The 20,085-nt window shown below is 43.4% G+C and overlaps 1 protein-coding gene across 1 annotated transcript; it reads right to left on the bottom strand.

Annotated features, from left to right (window-relative positions):
• Positions 1–1,975: 1,975 nt before the first annotated feature.
• On the bottom strand, positions 1,976–16,145 carry LOC131937522 (uncharacterized). Its single transcript, XM_059295020.1, has 6 exons — positions 16,027–16,145; positions 10,245–10,334; positions 8,696–8,739; positions 5,339–5,528; positions 4,285–4,447; positions 1,976–3,078 (listed from the first exon to the last, which is right to left on the bottom strand). The coding sequence occupies exons 2-6, from the start codon at positions 10,274–10,276 to the stop codon at positions 2,503–2,505; spliced, it is 1,005 nt and encodes a 334-aa protein (XP_059151003.1). The 5' UTR covers positions 10,277–10,334; positions 16,027–16,145; the 3' UTR covers positions 1,976–2,502.
• Positions 16,146–20,085: the final 3,940 nt, after the last annotated feature.

Raw genomic sequence — 20,085 nt, 5'->3', positions numbered from 1 at the left:
TATATATATATATATATATATATATATATATATATATATATATATATATATAATAAATATAAACAAAATAACAAGCGTAGTGAGTTTTTATTACCATCACGAGTTTATTTGAAATGATTGTTCGACTTAGAACAGTTAAATCAACTACAACAACACCACTTAGAAGGAAATCTGGTGGAATATCATGGAGGTACAAATTATTTGGGTGGACTAAAACAAAAACACAGTGTGGAAAATGGTAGAATATCATGTAAACATTCTCTGGGTGGACTGGGTGGACAGCAAGGCTGTGAGTAGGTCAAGGCACGTGTGTACAAAATTGGCACATGTTGTTTCAAGGTTGAACAGGTTGGAGGGGGGGAGGGGGGGTGAGCAGGTCGGCGTGTGTGTGTGTGTTGGGGGGAGGGGGGTGAGCAGGTTGGTAGGAGGGTGAATAATTGGCGGCTGGGGTGGTAGTGAGCTGATGGGAGGTGCGTGGGGTGGATGGGAGGTGCGTTGATAGGGTGGGGGGGGGGGGGGTGTTGACCGGTTGCTGTTGGAAGGGTGCTAGAGCAGGTTTTTGTGGGGGGAACGAGGTGCTTTAGCAGGTATACACAAATATAAACAAGTGATAATATTATAAAGCACATATTTTATGTTGTATTTGTATTAAAACAATGCGTGGGTTATATATTATGATTTTTTATGCAATATGATAAACCAGTGTATAGATTTAAATATATAAATTATAGACGTACTTCACGCATTGGTCTGTTCACCTCTAGAAAATCTACTCAGAACTTGTTCCTGTACTAGACTCAGAGCAAAGCATATTAAGATTGTGTAGAAGAAAACTCACCTTACAGTTGACTTCTTCCAGGGATTAGCACAAACCATATAGAAAAATAATGGAGGTTATTTCCCTTGTCTTTTTAAAAGCGTCACTCAGATCAAGGGAGATTATTCATTTTTTTTACTTTCTGAACGGCAACCCAAAACCTTTATAAAGATTGTATGTTTAATTATGCGTACTGTCATAACAAAGTGTAAAAATAGAACAATTAATTTACATATATAAATTACATTATCTGGTAAACAACGTACATAATAAGCTATTTTTATAAGTAACCAACGTTACCTATAAACAATACATTTATGCATATTATTCATATACAAAACACAATTTGCCTTAGTATTTAATGTTTTAGTTAAAGAGCTTTCAAGTAGCTTTACAGTGTTACACACTGGAATGTAACGATAAATATTCACCGTTTGATTTTTTAAGAACACTTTGGGACCTTTGAACCTAAACTTTACCATGTAAGCGACAAGGGTACAATTGAAATAGCTGGTACAACTTTATCAAGACAACAGCTCAAGGGTAGTTTTCTAGAGGACGGTGATGTGTTGTTTTAGTCAAGTTGTGCTAATTTTAACAGTATCAATGTGAGACTTAGGACTTTAAGAATGGTGTATGTCTACAGTACTCAGTGTCGTAGTCAGTGTAGAGAGAGGGGCTTGAGTTCCCCTAACAGTAGCATTGTCAGTGTTAGAATTCCCCTAAATAGTGGCGTAGTCTAAAAACAGTCACAAGGTAAGCTACATCTATTAGCAATTGCTTTTAGTTTGAAAATTTTTAATGTCTCAAAAATGTCACAAAACCACCTTTGTACGGTCTTAATTACATTTTGGAATATATATATATATATATATATATATATATATATATATATATATATATATATATATATATATATATATATATGATAAAGAATACTAACCCCGTATAACAAAATCCTACCCACACCACTAACAATTCGAAACTTCTAAATGCACTAACACAAGTAGAGTGCATTTGAAGCACTAACCATGCTGCCGAGGCGTAGCGAGGGGGCGGGGGGGGGGGGACATATGTCCCCGGGCGCCGACCTTAGGGGGCGCCAAAATGGGTTGGAAAAACAAATTATAAAAAGTTTAAGGGGGGGGGGGGTGCAAATAGAAATTTGAGGGGAGTGCAAATCGAAAATTTGCTCCCGAGGGGGCGCCAAATTGAAAGTTTGTCCCCGGGCGCAGGGAAGGGTCGCTACGCCTCTGCCATGCTGTGGCGTTTATTTCTGCCCGAGTTTCTGGAAGTAACACAGATTTCTGCTGTTGTCAGCTACCAAAACGAAGCTAAAGCTGGTGAATCGAAAACATTTTGTGAAGTATTTTTTTTTACCAATTCTTGCTAAGGATGAACTATTTTTCTACAGTCTAATCTAGAGCTGTATGGAGGATGGGGGGGGGGGCTTAAACACATGAGCAAAGAACCAAATTTGAGATATTTGTGTGACACCAAGCAACAGAGCTTGAGACATTTGTGTGATAGATCCTGCTCTTTAGTTCAATTTTACGACAAAATAAAATCTTAGTCCCTACAGGTTACCTCCCTTCTATCCATCAACACTCACAAAGGGGCTGAACTCCATGTGTGTGAACAACAATCACAGGGTGTTCAAATGTACACCAAAGGCAGTTGTATATTTAGCTTACAGTGAAGGCCATCTGAATACCTGAGGCCAAATCTGCGGTACTGTGGGCCATGGACCACCACTCAATGCTGTCGTCATATCCGGTGACGATGGGCGCGCCAGTACATCCGGGGCACGTGGCGGTGATGTAGGTCGTCACGCGCAGCTTGAAACGTTTCTTCGTCAGCCACTTGAAGCCGCTGGATTTGTTCGAGACTTTCTGGTACTCCAGCAAGCCCCCGACGGAGAGGGCTTTGGCGGTACCGTGGGGGTGGGAGACCACGATGGCAAAGTCCGTCATGGCGTATTTGACGGATTTGGGAATGGCCGCGCAAAGGATTTTCGCCTCCTCCACCAGACGGTGGATCTTCCTGATGAAGTCTGTATCGTGGGTGACGCACTGGAGCGTGACGCACTGCTCGCTGTCGGCGTCAGAGATGACGTCATGCCCCGTCAGCGTGACGATGCCGAGGCGATCGGGCGTGTCGAAGAAAAACTCGACTTCTGTGTTCCGTGCCTCAGTGACGTCACAGATCACGTGCCGGTTGGTTCTCACGTTGATGAAGCCGTACACTGAGTGACTAGAGCCCTGGGTGGGGGGGGGGGGTGAGTAAAGGGCAATGGATAGACAATGTAAGCATTTTTTTTTAAAATTCACATGTCACAGTTCACTTTTGTGTTTGTTAAAAAAGAATAAAAATTATTTTTATGTTGTTTTACAGAGACATAAAAGCACACACACACACACACAAAATCGCACATACACTCTCTCAAAGAGTAGTAAAGTGGAAAAACTTAATCATACACAAACTAACAGATTCATACACTGGTATATACATACACATACAAAGACCAAAACGCTAAACCATACACTTCGACTCCTGGCGAGAATTCTTCTCTACTGACCAAGACACCAACACACGCCAATGAGCACAACTACACACACCAACACACGCATCAAGATACAAATCCAAAAACGTATCACACATCCCTGATACAGCAATTCACGCACACACACGTCAACATACAAACCAACAAATGCACCACTGTCATACCGACACGCAGACCACCATCAACACACCCACCAACATACACACCATCACACCCACCATTGTTCCCACCATCACACACACCAACACACTCACCAACACACCCACCAACACACACACCAACACACACGCCAAAACACCCACCATCACACACGCCAACACACCCACCAACACACTCACCAACACACACGCCAACACACACACACACCAACACACCCACCATCACACCCACCAACACACACACCATCATACACGCCAACACACCCACCATCACACACACCAACACACACACCAACACACCCACCAACACACACGCCAACACACACACACACCAACACACACACCATCACACCCACCATCACACCCACCAACACACACACCAACACACACACCATCACACCCACCATCACACCCACCAACACACACGCCAACACACACACCAACACACACACCAACACACACACCAACACACACACCAACACACCCACCAACACACACGCCAACACACACACACCAACACACACACCAACACACACACCATCACACCCACCATCACACCCACCAACACACACACCAACACACACACACCAACACACACACCAACACAGACCAACACACCCACCATCACACCCACCAACACACCCACCAACACACACACCAACACACCCACAAACACACACACACAATACACACGCCAACACACCAACACACACACCCACCAACACACACACAACACACTGACTCACAGCGAGAATGCAGCTGTCATCTCTACACGTGACCTCCCTCACGTGAGTGACGTCCACATCTCTCGCCACACACCCCGTGGCCCCCCTCCACACACACTTCCCCACAAAGTTCCTGAAAGGATCCTCTTTGTGCCTAGCTGAGCTGGTATGTTTGACCTTTAACCTGTAGACGAAATCACTGAAAGCTACTCTCGTTATTGTGAAAATAGTTCGTACCCTAACAACAAAACAATGCCATTAAACATTGTCACAGCAAATCTGGAATTCACAAGTCTAATTTAACAACACACTATTACAAGACCGTTAAATAGGGACTAGACAATGCCTATACTTTGATGGAAAGTAAAATTTGACGACGAAATTCAACGAAATTTTCTTAACTCTATGACACAAAGGGTTGGAGAAGAATGGAACCGACGACAAAATAAAAGTAGACTTGACTAGGCTAATTGTGATTAGCTCTTTGAACTTCCAGACTAGTGATGTTAGTTCGTTGCGCGGCATCCTCCGTAAAGTTGCGTTACTATGGTAATGATGGCGTGCGTGCGGCAAATGATTTTTACCGAACCACGTGATGAAGATAAATTTAGATTAGGAAACTTCAATAAAACACCAGGGTTTTAGCGATGCTCGGTAAATAGTTGGAAAACATCTGGTCGGGTCAAGCGTCTTACAATGGCCTAAAGACAGATGGTTGACCAAATGTGTCTAGACAGTCCAATTTTCTTTTAACAAAGCCGTTGAGAGAGAACAACGTCGTATATTAATCATTGTATATGTTGTTTTTTCTATCAGCATAACAATGGGGCTGGACAAGGCTTAGATTTATGTTAGTTTTATGTTCAAGACTTAGGTCTGCGACATGGTAAGGATTAGCGTCAGGTCTATTGCTAGAGCAATGATTGGGGTTGCGGTAACGTAGCGTCAGGTCTGTTGCAATGATTGTGGTTTAGGTGACGTAGTGTCAAGCCTATCGCTAGAGCAATGATTGGAATTAAGGTGACAATACTCTCTGTACACAGACATCGATTCCATCTGCTGACCAAACACTGACCTGACCACTAGCTTGCTGAAAGCTGTGACGTAATCAAACACTGACTGGTGCTTCAGGGGTGGGGGGAGGTCGTCTATGGTCAGTTCTTTGACGGACAGGAACTTCTCGTGGCCGGGGTTCTTCATGCAGGTCAGGTACCGGTGACGTAGGTCTGAGTCCCTCTGGTAAAGGTCCACCTCAAGGTGTTCTTCTGTGGTAAACGTGGGCAAGTGGTAAACGTGGGCAAGTGGTAAACATGGGCAGGTGGTAAACATGGGCAGGTGGTAAACTTTGGTAAACATGGGCAGGTGGTAAATATGGACAGGTGGTAAACATGGGCAGGTAGTTGGCAGGTGGTAAACATGGGCAGGTGGTAAACATGGGCAGGTGGTAAACATGGGCAGGTGGTAAACATGGGCAGGTGGTAAACATGGGCAGGTGGTAAACATGGGCAGGTGGTAAACATGGGCAGGTGGTAAACATGGGCAGGTGGTAAACTTAGGTAAACATGGGCCGGTGAAAAACATGGGCAGGTGGTAAACATGGGCAGGTAGTTGGCAGGTGGTAAACATGGGCAGGTGGTAAACATGGGCAGGTGGTAAACATGGGCAGGTAGTTGGCAGGTGGTAAACATGGGCAGGTGGTAAATATGGACAGGTGGTAAACATGGGCAGGTAGTTGGCAGGTGGTAAACATGGGCAGGTGGTAAATATGGACAGGTGGTAAACATGGGCAGGTAGTTGGCAGGTGGTAAACATGGGCAGGTGGTAAATATGGACAGGTGGTAAACATGGGCAGGTAGTTGGCTGGTGGTAAACATGGGCAGGTGGTAAATATGGACAGGTGGTAAACATGGGCAGGTAGTTGGCAGGTGGTAAACATGGGCAGGTGGTAAACATGGGCAGGTGGTAAACATGGGCAGGTGGTAAACATGGGCAGGTGGTAAACATGGGCAGGTGGTAAACATGGGCAGGTGGTAAACATGGGCAGGTGGTAAATATGGGCAGGTGGTAAACATGGGCAGGTGGTAAACATGGGCAGGTGGTAAACATGGGCAGGTGGTTGGCAGGTGGTAAACATGGGCAGGTGGTAAACATGGGCAGGTAGTTGGCAGGTGGTAAACATGGGCAGGTGGTAAATATGGACAGGTGGTAAACATGGGCAGGTAGTTGGCAGGTGGTAAACATGGGCAGGTGGTAAATATGGACAGGTGGTAAACATGGGCAGGTAGTTGGCAGGTGGTAAACATGGGCAGGTGGTAAATATGGACAGGTGGTAAACATGGGCAGGTAGTTGGCTGGTGGTAAACATGGGCAGGTGGTAAATATGGACAGGTGGTAAACATGGGCAGGTAGTTGGCAGGTGGTAAACATGGGCAGGTGGTAAACATGGGCAGGTGGTAAACATGGGCAGGTGGTAAACATGGGCAGGTGGTAAACATGGGCAGGTGGTAAACATGGGCAGGTGGTAAACATGGGCAGGTGGTAAATATGGGCAGGTGGTAAACATGGGCAGGTGGTAAACATGGGCAGGTGGTAAACATGGGCAGGTGGTTGGCAGGTGGTAAACATGGGCAGGTGGTAAACATGGGCAGGTGGTTGGCAGGTGGTAAACATGGGCAGGTGGTAAATATGGGCAGGTGGTAAACATGGGCAGGTGGTTGGCAGGTGGTAAACATGGGCAGGTGGTAAACATGGGCAGGTGGTTGGCAGGTGGTAAACATGGGCAGGTAGTTGGCAGGTGGTAAACATGGGCAGGTGGTAAACATGGGCAGGTGGTTGGCAGGTGGTAAACATGGGCAGGTAGTTGGCAGGTGGTAAACATGGGCAGGTGGTAAACATGGGCAGGTGGTAAACATGGGCAGGTAGTTGGCAGGTGGTAAACATGGGCAGGTGGTAAATATGGGCAGGTGGTAAACATGGGCAGGTGGTAAACATGGGCAGGTGGTAAATATGGGCAGGTGGTAAATATGGGCAGGTGGTAAATATGGGCAGGTGGTAAATATGGGCAGGTGGTAAACATGGACAGGTTAAAAAGCAGATTTCGATACATTGCGCTATAGGGTCATGCTGTACCCTATAGCGCTCGACAGCAGGATACCGATTTAGACAGGATTGATTGACTGAGGCGTAAATGTCAAGGTCAGAGCCAAGAATGTGGGACTAGAGACACAATCATTACATTCGTGAGGTTTAGTTTGCTGTAGACTTACACAATCATTACATTCGTGAGGTTTAGTTTGCTGTAGACTTACACAATCATTACATTCTTGAGGTTTAGTTTGCTGTAGAATTACACAATCATTACATTCTTGAGGTTTAGTTTGCTGTAGACCTACACAATCATTACATTCGTGAGGTTTAGTTTGCTGTGGAATTACACAATCATTACACTCTTGAGGTTTAGTTTGATGTAGACTTACACAATCATTACATTCGTGAGGTTTAGTTTGCTGTGGAATTACACAATCATTACACTCTTGAGGTTTAGTTTGATGTAGATCTAACAATCATTACATTCGTGAGGTTTAGTTTGCTGTAGACTTACACAATCATTGCATTCGTGAGGTTTAGTTTGCTGTAGACTTACACAATCATTACATTCGTGAGGTTTAGTTTGCTGTAGACTTACACAATCATTACATTCGTGAGGTTTAGTTTGCTGTAGACTTACACAATCATTACATTCGTGAGGTTTAGTTTGCTGTAGACTTACACAATCATTACATTCGTGAGGTTTAGTTTGCTGTAGACTTACACAATCATTACATTCGTGAGGTTTAGTTTGCTGTAGACTTACACAATCATTACATTCGTGAGGTTTAGTTTGCTGTAGACTTACACAATCATTACATTCGTGAGGTTTAGTTTGCTGTAGACTTACACAATCATTACATTCGTGAGGTTTAGTTTGCTGTAGACTTACACAATCATTACATTCGTGAGGTTTAGTTTGCTGTAGACTTACACAATCATTACATTAATGGCGTTACTTTACTAATGCTGTAGAAAAATACAATCATTACATTCATGAGTCAGAACCCCTAACTCTCAAGTCGAATTCCGGGTTCGTGTCAGTAGACCTTCGTCTATGATAGTTAGGGAAAGAAAAGGCAGCTGGATATATTGCCGACAACACTATCATTTTATATGTAGAGGTCAAAGAAACAGATGAGCTCTACTTCACCTGCCACATCAAGTTTGGTGAGATACTTTTCTTCTATTTTCTAGTACCGCTACATGAAACCATTACCTGTGTTGTGTACACCATTTGTTTAGTTTTTGTACACAATTTGTTTACCTATGTTATGTAAACTATTTGTTTACCTTTGTTATATAAACTATTAGTTTACCTTTGTTATGTAAACTATTTGTTTACCTTTATAATAAGGTGCTTGTCTAGGAGACGTCACGTGATTCGACCTGAAAATAAAATCAATGCTAGTGAGTCATAAAACTCCATTGATGGGGGGGGGGGGGGGGGGGGGAGCTGGAGAACTGGGGTGGGGGGGGGAGTTGGAGAAACGGGGTGGGGGGAGCTAAAGAAATATGGGTGGGGTAGCTTGAGAAATGGGGAGGGGGGAGCTAAAGAAATATGGGGGGGGGTAGCTTGAGAATTGCACATGACGCAATACAGAGCGAGGGGCGGAGGCTGATGACGAAATACAGATCGATTTATGAAAGGTCAAAGGTCACACAGGTTGAAGAGGGGCAGTTAGAGTGCTCTTCATGATTCGCGCTTAAGCCCCGCATTTATTTCGTTTCGCGGACGTTATGCTCAAAATGTTGAAATAATTTTACACCCAATATATCAGAAATAAAAGAAAACACATACAAAATAGACTGACACAGAAAAACTACTGCAAGCTGTTTATAAACCTATAAAAAATCACGACTAATCATGTTTAAATGTTTCGTTTCTTTCAAGGAGATCCGTGTTTAGCGAACTGATCAGAACACAAGGACCGATCTATTCACGTTCGACACTTTAAACTTAGATCGATTTCTTTTTTTAAAGTTTAAATCACATTTGAAATTCAAATTCAAAGACAACATTTACAACAACAAAAATGTAAGTATTTAGTTGGTATAGATGTGGGGAGAAACATGTTGGGAAGATGTTTCAGTTATTATCTAATTTGCAAACATCTCAGATAATAGATATTCATCGTTTTCTTTCAACCAAACTTATTTGATATATAGTAAAGAATTATCTTCATTTTAAAAAATATTTTAATAAATAAGCAGTTCTAAAATTAGAAAATGAAATTATAAATAAACAACAAAATGTCACTCACCATTCCCCAGTAAAACAAAATGTCACTCACCATTCCCCAGTCAAACAAAATGTCACTCAACATTCCCCAGTCAAACAAAATGTCACTCAACATTCCCCAGTCAAACAAAATGTCACTCACCATTCCCTGAGAAAACAAAATGTCACTCACCATTCCCTGAGAAAACAAAATGTCACTCACCATTCCCCATAAAATCAAAATGTCATTCACCATTCCCCAGTCAAACAAAATGTCACTCACCATTCCCCAGTCAAACAAAATGTCACTCACAATTCCCTATGAAAACAAAATGTCACTCACCATTCCCTACGAAAACAAAATGTCACTCACCATTCCCCAGTAAAACAAAATGTCACTCACCATTCCCCATGAAAACAAAATGTCACTCACCATTCCCCAGTAAAACAAAATGCCACTCACCATTCCCCATAAAATCAAAATGTCACTCACCATTCCCCATGAAAACAAAATGTCTGTCACCATTCCCCATGAAAACAAAATGTCTGTCACCATTCCCTACGAAAACAAAATGTCACTCACCATTCCCCATGAAAACAAAATGCCACTCACCATTCCCCATGAAAACAAAATGTCACTCACCATTCCCCATGAAAACAAAATGCCACTCACCATTCCCCATCAATCTGCTGATACTGAGCCATCAATGACAAGATGGTGTCGGTAAAAAATGTAATTGGTCAACTCGTTGATTACAAACCACTGAAATAAAACATATATAACATCATCACTAGCCAAACAACATACAACAGACAATACAACACACGATACAACACACGATACAACACACGATACAACAGTGGCGTAGCGAGGTCGGGTGCCACCCGGTGCGGCACTTAATGGTGTCATCCCATAGAGGCATAGCGACCCTTCCCGGGGACAAACTTTCAATTTTCGATTACTCGAATTATTCACTTAATTTAGTTGAATTATCATATTTCTCTATATATTTTGCTATTTTTTGCCTTGGTGTCACCCTTCTAAATGGCGTCACCCGGTCCGCACCCCCGCCCCCCCCCCCCCTCGCTACGCCTCTGCGATACAACACACGATACAACAGACAATACATCAGACAATACATCAGACAATACAACAGACAATACAATAGGATTAATTCTTGCAGCTAACATATGCGCGGGACTTACTAAAGCGGTGTCGTTTCCAGGCTCAATTCACCTGGTTCATTTTTTTTTGGGGTGGGGGGGGGGGTGTGATCAGGTAACGGGATATCAAGCTGACATCAACTGTACCTCTCTACCTCTCTACCTCTCTCTCTCTACCTCTCTACCTCTCCACCTCTCTCTCTACCTCTCTACCTCTCTCTCTACCTCTCTACCTCTTTACCTCTCTCTCTACCTCTCTCTCTACCTCTCTACCTCTCTCTCTACCTCTCTACCTCTTTACCTCTCTCTCTCTACCTCTCTACCTCTCTACCTCTCTACCTCTTTACCTCTCTCTCTACCTCTTTACCTCTCTCTCTACCTCTCTCTCTACCTCTCTACCTCTCTACCTCTCTCTCTACCTCTCTCTCTACCTCTCTACCTCTTTACCTCTCTCTCTACCTCTCTACCTCTCTATCTCTCTACCTCTCTACCTCTCTACCTCTCTCTCTACCTCTTTACCTCTCTACCTCTCTCTCTACCTCTTTAACTCTCTCTCTACCTCTTTACCTCTCTACCTCTCTACCTCTCTACATCTCTACCTCTCTCTCTACCTCTTTACCTCTCTACCTAACTACCTGCACATATTCGATAATATTATAATGTTTGAATCTTTCTAGGAAAATCCCAATACACTTCAACTCCTCTACCTCAGTTAGTAATTAGCCATCACACACCTACCTGGTCAGACTGTACGGGCTATCTCACCACAAGACAAATAATTCCTAATTAGATGCAAGGTTTCCATGGCAACCAGAAACTATGTTTTGATTATACGATTCACCGCGCTTGTAAACAGCCCAGGTAAGCAGGTATAAAACAGGTTAATTAGTGCAAATTTAATTAGTCTAAGTTTGATTAGTTCATGTTTAACTCGCTAAAATTAAAAACCGGTTCACGTTTATTTAGCTGCACGTTTTAATTAGTAGAAAGTTCATTTGTTTTAATTAGGCGGTAAATGCCGATGTGGTAAATTAATTGCAATCATCACGGTTGGGAAGATGCTGAATAAAAACGTCCATCAAATCAGAAACTGTTTGAAGGTAGACTTAAACTTACCAAGCTTAACCACTGCGATAGTGTGTTTATGGTGGGGTGGGTGGGTAAGTGGGGGGGGGGGGGGTGTTGGGCCGACAATTTTACCTACAGTGGTTATTACAACACAACTGGCCAGTGACCCTAACTCATGACAAAACAAATTCCCCCCCCCCCCCCCCCCCCCACGGACAGAAGTGCCACCATTGAGTAGAGAGCTGAGGCCGGAGTAATGAGAAAGTGGGTTCAACTCTGGCTTCAAAATATTGTCTAAATGTCAGCACTCAGAGGAAAATCTCCCTTCATTATTTCCGTCGCCGCCAACGTTACCAATGAATTAATGCATCACGCTTTGATCTTTGTTTCACTACAGAAGATTCCATCAGAGTTGGGGTGAGTACACATTTAAAAACCACTCACGCACACGACGTCAGTGAATCACGTGACAGTGTTTTGATTTATTTTATCTCCACCTTTATGTTGACCCCCAACAGTGGGCGATGTGTTCGCTAATTAAGTGTTGACAAAAGAATCAATTAGCACCTTTTACGTCATTGATTTTTTTGTTTGCATCTCAAATGGCATTAGGCTGGTCTGACATATGACAAGTGGCATTAGATTGGGATGGTATTTGACGAGTGGCATTAGAGTGGCATTCTGACATTTGACTTGTCATAAGCACGGCGAATGGTAACATTTCTTCTTTAACTTCTGTTCAAATTTTCGTTTAACGAAATAGTCTGGAACATACTTTTACTGCTGGTGGGGGTGGGTGGGGCGGGGAGACGGTGCTTATGTGTAATAATGATTACCCTAATTGTAGTGGTATAATTAGCACTTTTATTCACCTATTTTACGTGGCATTTTATAAAAAAAAAAATTGTAGAAGTTGCTTGCGTTAAATTCGAAGCACAACAAAAGGGCGACAATGTTGACAGAGAGTTGGTAAAAGCATTACCAAGAAATAAAATAGATTGATTGAAATTGAACCTTTTTTTTTTGGTTACTACGAGATACAATACACTTTTTTTCTTTATACCACACACAGACTACAACCACAAATTGACCAGCTAAAACCACACACTGACCACACACTGACCACCAACTCAGACCACACATCGACCCACAACTACACACCAAACCTCCGCTAAATCTGACCACTGTAACTCTAGCTCAGGGGTCTCCAAACTTTTCAGTCCGAGGGCCGCATTAACTAGCAAATTTCAGTTCGGGGGCCAGTTTCTTCCTGGCATGTCTTTAATTTTTCTGGTCAAAGTTCCTCAGCCATCGCCAACAAACGTTTTTTTCCGTGGACAAAAATATCTCCGCGGGCCGGATAAGAGGACCTCGCGAGCCGCATACGGCCCGCGGGCCGTAGTTTGGAGACCCCTGCTCTAGCAGATGTGAGCGGTGTCCATTACCATACGTCACAAGACGGCCCGTGGGTCAAGTCTGTTGGGAAGGACATAGACGGTCAGCAGTAGACGGCCAGACGGTCTAGTGTGCTGGGTGGGTTACCAATAGACGGCCAGATGGTCTAGTGTGCTGAGGGGGGGTCACCAATAGACGGCCAGCAGGTCTAGTGTGCTGGGTGGGTTACCAATAGACGGCCAGCAGGTCTAGTTTGCTGGGTGGGTTACTAATAGACGGCAGATGGTCTAGTCTGCTGGGTGGGTTACTAATAGACGGCAGATGGTCTAGTCTGCTGGGTGGGTTACCAATAGACGGCCAGCAGGTCTAGTGTGCTGGGTGGGTTACCAATAGACGGCCAGCAGTTCTGGTGTGCTGGGGGTGGGGGGGTCACCAATAGACGGCCAGCAGGTCTAATGTGCTGGGTGGGGGTCACCAATAGACGGCCAGCATGTCTAGTGTGCTGGGTGGGTTACCAATAGACGGCCAGATGGTCAATACTGTAGTGACCAGCCGATGACACAAATTCAGTCGGCGGGCAGTCAAACAATTGTTCCAATGTCCGGCCAGTCAAACAATTGTTCTAATCTCCGGCCAGTCAAACAATTGTTCTAATCTCCGGTCAGTCAAACAATGTTTTCCTTCGATTATCAGCCTGGGTTTTTGTCAAGTCGAATATAACTGTTTTAGACCAAGGGCTACAAGCCACTTTTTATAAGTGACATTGTCACGATAGGGACACGAAGTGTTGGCTAACAGAACAATCTGGTCGAGGGGTAGACACACGTGGGAACTAGATAACTTTATGTAAACAATGATCCATCATAAAACAACAACTAAATAAGCAGATGCTAATCACAGAAACAACTAAATGAGCAGTGGCTAATCACAGTAACAACAAATTATTAACGAGAGGCTAATCACAGTAACAACAAATTATTAAGGAGAAGCTAATCGCAGAAACAACGTCTTAAAATTCCACTGACGTCAGCCGCACAGCATTTCGTCGTCTTTCTAATCGAATTTTTTTCTTTCTACACAATCAGGCCGTTTAAATTAGTTTGTCCATCGTTTATTATTCAACGCCACCCGTTTACAGGAAAGTGACTTGTTAGTTTATGTTTGTTAATGTGGGCAGTGACGTATTTGTTGATGTTTGTTTTTGTGAGCTATAGTCCCTACTAATTCTATCTCGAAGGACTGTGGCTTGCTCCATGTATGAAGACAGTGAGTACCTTGTCTATTGAAACATTCTGAGTTACATTATCAAGCAACACGTCCTATATATTCAAGCCTCTGAACTCTTCACAACAAAAGGCCTTAAGAAGCGTCGATTTTTATCATTTTTATGTCGCGTCATGTGTGTATAAAACTGAGACATTGAATGGAATCTCCACGAAGAAATGAAGCATTCAATTCTGTTTTTAACAGCGTTGTGGCGAAGTAAGAGCCTGGAGATTGTATTGTACGGCAGCACTGAAAGAAGCCATTTGTGTGTAGATGATTGTATGTATATATATATATATATATATATATATATATATATATATATATATATATATATATATATATATATATATATATATACATATATATATATATATATATATATATGTATATATATATATATATATATATATATATATATATATATATATATATATGTATATATATGTATATATATATATATATATATATATATATATATATATATATATATATATATATATATATATATATATATATATATACATATACATATATATATATATATATATATATATATATATATATATATATATATATATATATATATATATATATATATATATATATATATTTATTTATTTATTTGTGTGTGTCTGTGGGAGCCTGGTGTAGCAAGAAAAATCAACCAAGCTCCGTGCTGTAACAGCAACATTAGGCCAGTGGATCTTCAACATAGCAGGAGCAGACTGGGGCTTAGTTGTCACGTGATGTTGGCATGCGACATACAGCGTGAGACAATCTTTATGCGACACACAGCATGAGACAATCTTTATGCGACACACAGCATGAGACAATCTTTATGCGACACACAGCATGAGACAATCTTTATGCGACACACAGCATGAGACAATCTTTATGCGACACACAGCATGAGACAATCTTTATGCGACACACAGCATGAGACAATCTTTATGCGACACACAACATGAGACACTCTTTATAGACCATCATAACTCACCACATAGTGTCCCAACCTACCAGCAAACGTCCCCACCCTCAACATACTATTCCCCCCCCCCCCCCACAAAATATCCCACCCTATCAACATGTCCTCCCACCACATACCAGCCACCCCTAATCTCTCTAAAAGCAGGCCGCCCTACACGTTAAGGTGAGCATACCTTTGCTCCAGCAAACAGGTAACACAACTCACCTGAGTTCCCCCCTCCCCCTCCCCCTCCTCACAAAAATCACGAAACGCTCCCTCTCTATACGTTGAACAATGTAACCCTTTATTCTAACAACTATAAAAACAACAACATACAAGAGTAACAGTCCTTACTTCTATTTATAGAAATCGACAGCTTTCATTGATACAAGTGTTCACAACATGCTATAATATAACAGTAATTATAACTAGGCATAGAATCTACCTATTTTTTTTTAATATATCGATTGTAACATATCGTCTTTTCGTATTTGTACGTAAATCAAATTATACGTAAACAAGTGAAGTCTTAAATATGTAAATGCCTACATCAAATTTCAACTGAGGCAGAAAAAAAAATGTAAGTATTTACCGTGAGAGGAAACAGCACATAGCCTACTTGTGTTTTGACGAGAAGTTTTCACGACGTACGACGCCGAGGCTTGACGAGGGGTTGACAACGTGAGGAAAGCTCGGGGTATTGATCCCGGCACAAAGCGCGCCGCTTACTTAGCTTATGATCGCAGCTTGTCTCAACGGCCGCGGGAATCAATGCACAGCACACGGAGGTACTGGCGTGCTCAAGTACCTCACTGGTTGCATGTGGTGGTCACTCTAACCACCTGTACCATGTGACCACCTCACTATAACCATGAGGTAACCACCTCACTATCACCATGAGGTAACCACCTCACTATTACCAAATTGTAATGACGTAAGTCCAAATACAGCCGCTTAGTTTAAAGGCGTTTGTTTCAAAACTCACTCAAAGGAAGAGGAACCGGGGGGGGGGGGGGGGGGGGCAGAGAGGAGAGTGCTAGAGGAGAGTGCCAGAGGAGAGTGCTAGAGGAGAGGGCTAGAGAGGAGAGTGCTAGAGGAGAGGGCTAGAGAGGAGAGGGCTAGAGAGGAGAGGGCTAGAGAGGAGAGAGTGTCTGAGGGCGATATAGCCAACTGATTCGTCTTTAAAGACGGCTGATTACCATACTGTATTTTTCTTTGGTTGTCTTCCAACTTTCGTCGTCTGCAGATCGACAACTTCCAGACTCAAAGGTCACATTGAGCAGAGGGGGGGGGGGGGGGGGGGAAGGACAGCTGAGGTGTTACTTCCCCTGGCAGGAGGGGGGGGGGGAGGACAGTTGAGGTGTTGCTTCCCCTGGTGGGGGGGGGGGGAAGGACAGTTGAGGTGTTGCTTCCCCTGGCAGGGGGGAGGACAGTTGAGGTGTTGCTTCCCCTGGTCAACGCGCGGGAAATTAGAACTTCTGCTTTACGTGTGCAATCAGGGGGAGATAATGTGACGCTTGTTTGTTTGTTTCGCTGTTCGTGTTTGTTGTTCGTCGATTTCCGAGCATGCTTTAGAAATCACACATACGCGCACATACACAATGGTGCTTTAAAAACACACATACACGCATAAATAAATAAGTGATGAAATAAATAAATACATACTGACTTGGCTGACTGACTTGAGTGATGGTAGACAGAAAGCTTTACAAGACGAGTTTATTCGATACTTCTGTCGTACTCGGCAATGTTTCCTCGCTGTAGATCGATCCGCCCGAGTATCGATTAAACGATTAACTACTGGCATCGAGTACTCCGTGAAGTAGTCAAGAGCTTGACACTCGTAAAACAATGTCGTGGGTATAGGTGAGTCGTAATGTGTGGTAGTGTGTTGTTGTGTGTGTTTGTGTATTGTAGAGAGTGTGCATATCGCTGTGTCGGTGTGTCGTAATATGTTTGTGTGTCGTAGAATGTGTATATCGTTGTATCAGTATGTCGTAATGTGCGTTGTAGTGTGTGTTGTAGTGTGTTGTAGTGTGTGTTTGTGTGCTGTAGAATGTGTGTATGTCGCAGTGTGTGATGTGTTGTATAGAGTGTGTAGGCCTATATTGTATTATGTGTCTGTGTGTCCAACGGTATTATGTGTGTTACGGTGTGTCATTATGTATCATGCAGTGTGCTTCTAGGTTAAGTGGGTGGTAGTTAAAGTTTCCTCATCAAACCTGGTGGTCCATGGGGCAAGTGAAGTAGAGTTCACCTGTTTCTGTGACCTCAACATATGAAGGGATAGTGTGATCAGCACTATGCCCAGCCGCCTTTACTTTCTCTAACGTGAGTTAGGTACTCATCAGAGTTGGGTGGATTCAGGGACGTTTTAGTGTGGTGGTGTGTGTGTATGTGTCTTTACTTAACATAAAACCGACATGTGTCTATTACATTAGAGATGGTGTGTGTGTATGTGTCTTTACTTAACATAAAACCGACATGTGTCTATTACATTAGAGATGGTGTGTGTGTATGTGTCTTTACTTAACATAAAACCGACATGTGTCTATTACATTAGAGATGGTGTGTGTGTATGTGTCTTTACTTAACATAAAACCGGCAGGTGTCTATTACATTAGAGATGGTGTGTGTGTATGTGTCTTTACTTAACATAAAACCGACATGTGTCTATTACATTAGAGATGGTGTGTGTGTATGTGTCTTTACTTAACATAAAACCGGCAGGTGTCTATTACATTAGAGATGGTGTGTGTGTATGTGTCTTTACTTAACATAAAACCGACATGTGTCTATTACATTAGAGATGGTGTGTGTGTATGTGTCTTTACTTAACATAAAACCGGCATGTGTCTATTACATTAGAGATGGTGTGTGTGTATGTGTCTTTACTTAACATAAAACCGGCATGTGTCTATTACATTAGAGATGGTGTGTGTGTATGTGTCTTTACTTAACATAAAACCGGCATGTGTCTATTACATTAGAGATGGTGTGTGTGTATGTGTCTTTACTTAACATAAAACCGGCATGTGTCTATTACATTAGAGATGGTGTGTGTGTATGTGTCTTTACTTAACATAAAACCGGCAGGTGTCTATTACATTAGAGATGGTGTGTGTGTATGTGTCTTTACTTAACATAAAACCGGCAGGTGTCTATTACATTAGAGATGGTGTGTGTGTCCTGGGAGACGAATGACCTCACTGTCCAGTAGGTCGATATGGACAGCAGGTGAACGACCTCAGGGTTCAGTAGGTGGGTATGGACAGCAGGTGAACGACCTCAGGGTTCAGTAGGTGGGTATGGACAGCAGGTGAACGACCTCAGGGTTCAGTAGGTCGATATGGACAGCAGGTGAACGACCTCAGGGTTCAGTAGGTGGGTATGGACAGCAGGTGAACGACCTCAGGGTTCAGTAGGTGGGTATGGACAGCAGGTGAACGACCTCAGGGTTCAGTAGGTGGGTATGGACAGTAGGTGAACGACCTCAGGGTTCATTAGGTGGGTATGGACAGTAGGTGAACGACCTCAGGGTTTAGTAGGTCGATATGGACAGCAGGTGAACGACCTCAGGGTTCAGTAGGTGGGTATGGACAGTAGGTGAATGACCTCAGGGTTCAGTAGGTGGGTATGGACAGTAGGTGAACGACCTCAGGGTTTAGTAGGTCGATATGGACAGCAGGTGAACGACCTCAGGGTTCAGTAGGTGGGTATGGACAGTAGGTGAACGACCTCAGGGTTCAGTAGGTGGGTATGGACAGTAGGTGAACGACCTCAGGGTTTAGTAGGTGGGTATGGACAGTAGGTGAACGACCTCAGGGTTCAGTAGGTGGGTATGGACAGTAGGTGAATGACCTCAGGGTTCAGTAGGTGGGTATGGACAGTAGGTGAATGACCTCAGGGTTCAGTAGGTGGGTATGGACAGTAGGTGAATGACCTGGTGTCTAGGACTGAAATGAATCGCCGACCGAACCACTAAAATGACCCCTATTGTGACAAATGTGACGCGGATCGAACCACTGAAATGACCCTTCTTGTGGCCGAGTCTGTGTGGGCCTTTGTTCGCCACCACACGGCCATCGAATAAAAACATTGCTGCCGACATTTTCTAATTATTTCTGAGTCGTTAGATCGATATTTCATACGTCACTGGAGATTGCTGCCAGCCAGATGTATAATTTGACTTGAAAATTAGCTGGGGACAGGCTGCCCCAGGGTGGTATACGGTGTGGTGGTCAGTGTGGTGGTCAGTGTGTTGGTCAGTGTGTTGGTCAGTGTGTTGGTCAGTGTGGTGGTCAGTGTGGTGGTCAGTGTGGTGGACAGTGGTGACAGTGTGTTGGTCAGTGGTGACAGTGTGGTGGTCAGTGGTGACAGTGTGTTGGTCAGTGTGTTCGTCAGTGGTGACAGTGGTGACAGTGTGGTGGTCAGTGTGTTGGTCAGTGTGGTGGTCAGTGGTGACAGTGTGTTGGTCAGTGGTGACAGTGTGTTGGTCAGTGTGTTGGTCAGTGTGTTGGTCAGTGGTGACAGTGGTGACAGTGTGTTGGTCAGTGGTGACAGTGTGTTGGTCAGTGGTGACAGTGTGTTGGTCAGTGTGTTGGTCAGTGGTGACAAAGTGTTGGTCAGTGGTGACTGTGTGTTGGTCAGT

This window comes from Physella acuta, unplaced genomic scaffold, assembly GCF_028476545.2.
Source record: "Physella acuta isolate Inbredline_101_S28 unplaced genomic scaffold, ASM2847654v3 ptg000017l, whole genome shotgun sequence".
Taxonomy (NCBI): domain Eukaryota; kingdom Metazoa; phylum Mollusca; class Gastropoda; family Physidae; genus Physella; species Physella acuta.
Note: the sequence above shows the minus strand (reverse complement) of the source record. Positions and strands in the feature narration are given on the sequence as shown.

Bases quoted from the DNA above. Each gene is read 5' to 3' on its own strand.
- LOC131937522 (XM_059295020.1), bottom strand. From the start codon at position 10,276: ATGGCTCAGTATCAGCAGATTGATGGGGAATG. The intron at 5,529-8,695 runs GTAAACAAATAG...CGTTTACCACAG, and splicing joins ACAAGCACCTTATTATAAAG to AAGAACACCTTGAGGTGGAC. The intron at 4,448-5,338 runs GTCAGTGTTTGG...TTTCGTCTACAG, and splicing joins TTCAGCAAGCTAGTGGTCAG to GTTAAAGGTCAAACATACCA.